Source organism: Cebus imitator, unplaced genomic scaffold (assembly GCF_001604975.1).
Source record: "Cebus imitator isolate Cc_AM_T3 unplaced genomic scaffold, Cebus_imitator-1.0 Scaffold672, whole genome shotgun sequence".
NCBI classification, from domain to species: Eukaryota; Metazoa; Chordata; class Mammalia; order Primates; family Cebidae; genus Cebus; species Cebus imitator.
Window position 1 is genome coordinate 600,255 of NW_016107987.1, and position 1,619 is coordinate 601,873.

Below are 1,619 nucleotides of genomic sequence, written 5' to 3' on the forward strand. Positions count from 1 at the left end.
GCCTCAGCCTCCCGAGTAGCTGGGATTACAGGTGCCCGCCACCACGCCCGGCTCATTTTTTTTATTTTTAGTACAGACGGGGTTTCACCATGTTGGCCAGGCCGGTCTCGAACTCCCGACCACTGCTGATCCGCCCGCCTCGGCCTCCCAAAGTGCTGGGATGACAGGCATGAGCCGCCGCGCCCGGCTCTGGTATGCAGCTCTCTAAAGCCATCACGGGCAGCCATTCTCACCAAGAGCCACCCCCAGCTCCAGGTCGGCCTGCAGGAGGGCTGGGATCTGCTGTTGTTCAAAACTCCACCTGCTGCCGGGGTCACGGCAGCAGCCACACCCAGGGTACCACGTAAGCAAATGCAGGGGGAGGGTGAGGATCTCCGGGCCCTGGGCGACACCTGTGGCCGTCCACCTCCCTCGTCACTCACCCCGCGGGGACACAGCATGTCCCCAAAGATGGTCTTGATGCAGGAGATCAGGTACTCGTGCAGGTCCTCGGTCAGCCCCTCGAAGTTCCTGCAGGCCAGGATGACGACCTCATGAGGGTGCTGCTCCAGCCACTCTGAGATCTCCGTGAGCGTGTCCTGGGGGTACGGACGGGGCGGGGCGGAGTCCGGCATGAGTCCCACAGCACAGGGAAGGCCGGGCTCCATGGCTCACACCCGTCAACCCCGCGCTTTGGGAGGCCGAGGCGGGCGGATCACCTGAGGTCAGGAGTTCGAGACCGACCTGGCCAACCTGGTGAAACCCCGTCTATTCTAAAAACACACACAAAAATTAGCTGGGTGTGGTGGTGCACACCTGTAATCCCAGCTACTTGTGAGGCTGAGGCAAGAGAACTGCTTGAACCTGGGAGGCGGAGGCTGCAGCCAGCCACGTGGGCCAGGCGTGGTGGCTCAGATGTCATCCCAGCACTTCAGGAGGCCGAGTAGGGACAGATCACCCGAGGTCAGGAGTTCAAGACCAGCCTGGTCAACACAGCGAAACCCCGTCTCTACTAAAAATATGAAAGTTAGCCGGGCGTGGTGGTATGCACCTGTAACCCCAGCTACTCGGGAGGCTGAGGCAGGAGAATCGCTTGAACCCGGGAGGCGGAGGCTGCAGTGAGCTGAGATCACACCGCTGCACTCCAGCCTGGGCAAAAGAGCAAAACTCTGTCTCAAAATAAGAGAAGGGATGAGGCCAGAGGATTGGCTCCAGCCTGGGCACCATGGCTACAAAAAATAAGAATTAAAGAATTAGGGGCCGGGTGTGGTGGCTTGGGTGACAGACTGACACTCTCTCTCAAAAAAAAAAAAAAAAGCAGGACGGGCGCGGTGGCTCATGCCTGTCATCCCAGCACTGTGGGAGGCCGAGGCGGGCGGATCACCTGAGGTCAGGAGTTCAAGAGCAGCCTGGCCAACACGGTGAAACCCTGTCTCTACTAAAAATACGAAAATTAGCCGGGCGTGGCGGCGGGCGCCTGTCATCGCAGCTACTCGGGAGGCTGAGGCAGGAGAATCGTTTGAACCCGGGAGGGTGGAGGTTGCAGTGAGCCGAGATCACGCCACTGCACTGCAGCCTGGGGGGACAGAGCGAGACTCTGTCTGAATATAAAATAAAATAAAATAAAATAAAATAAAATA

The 1,619-nt window shown here is 58.7% G+C and overlaps 1 protein-coding gene across 1 annotated transcript in view; it reads right to left on the reverse strand.

Annotated features, from left to right (window-relative positions):
• PLCXD1 (phosphatidylinositol specific phospholipase C X domain containing 1) overlaps positions 1-1,619 on the reverse strand; it is a 13,488-nt gene that overhangs the window by 3,566 nt on the left and 8,303 nt on the right. Inside the window, exon 4 of the mRNA XM_037734849.1 lies at positions 166-578. Coding sequence (XP_037590777.1) covers positions 166-578 — 413 coding nt within the window. The remainder of the gene's footprint in view (positions 1-165; positions 579-1,619) is intronic.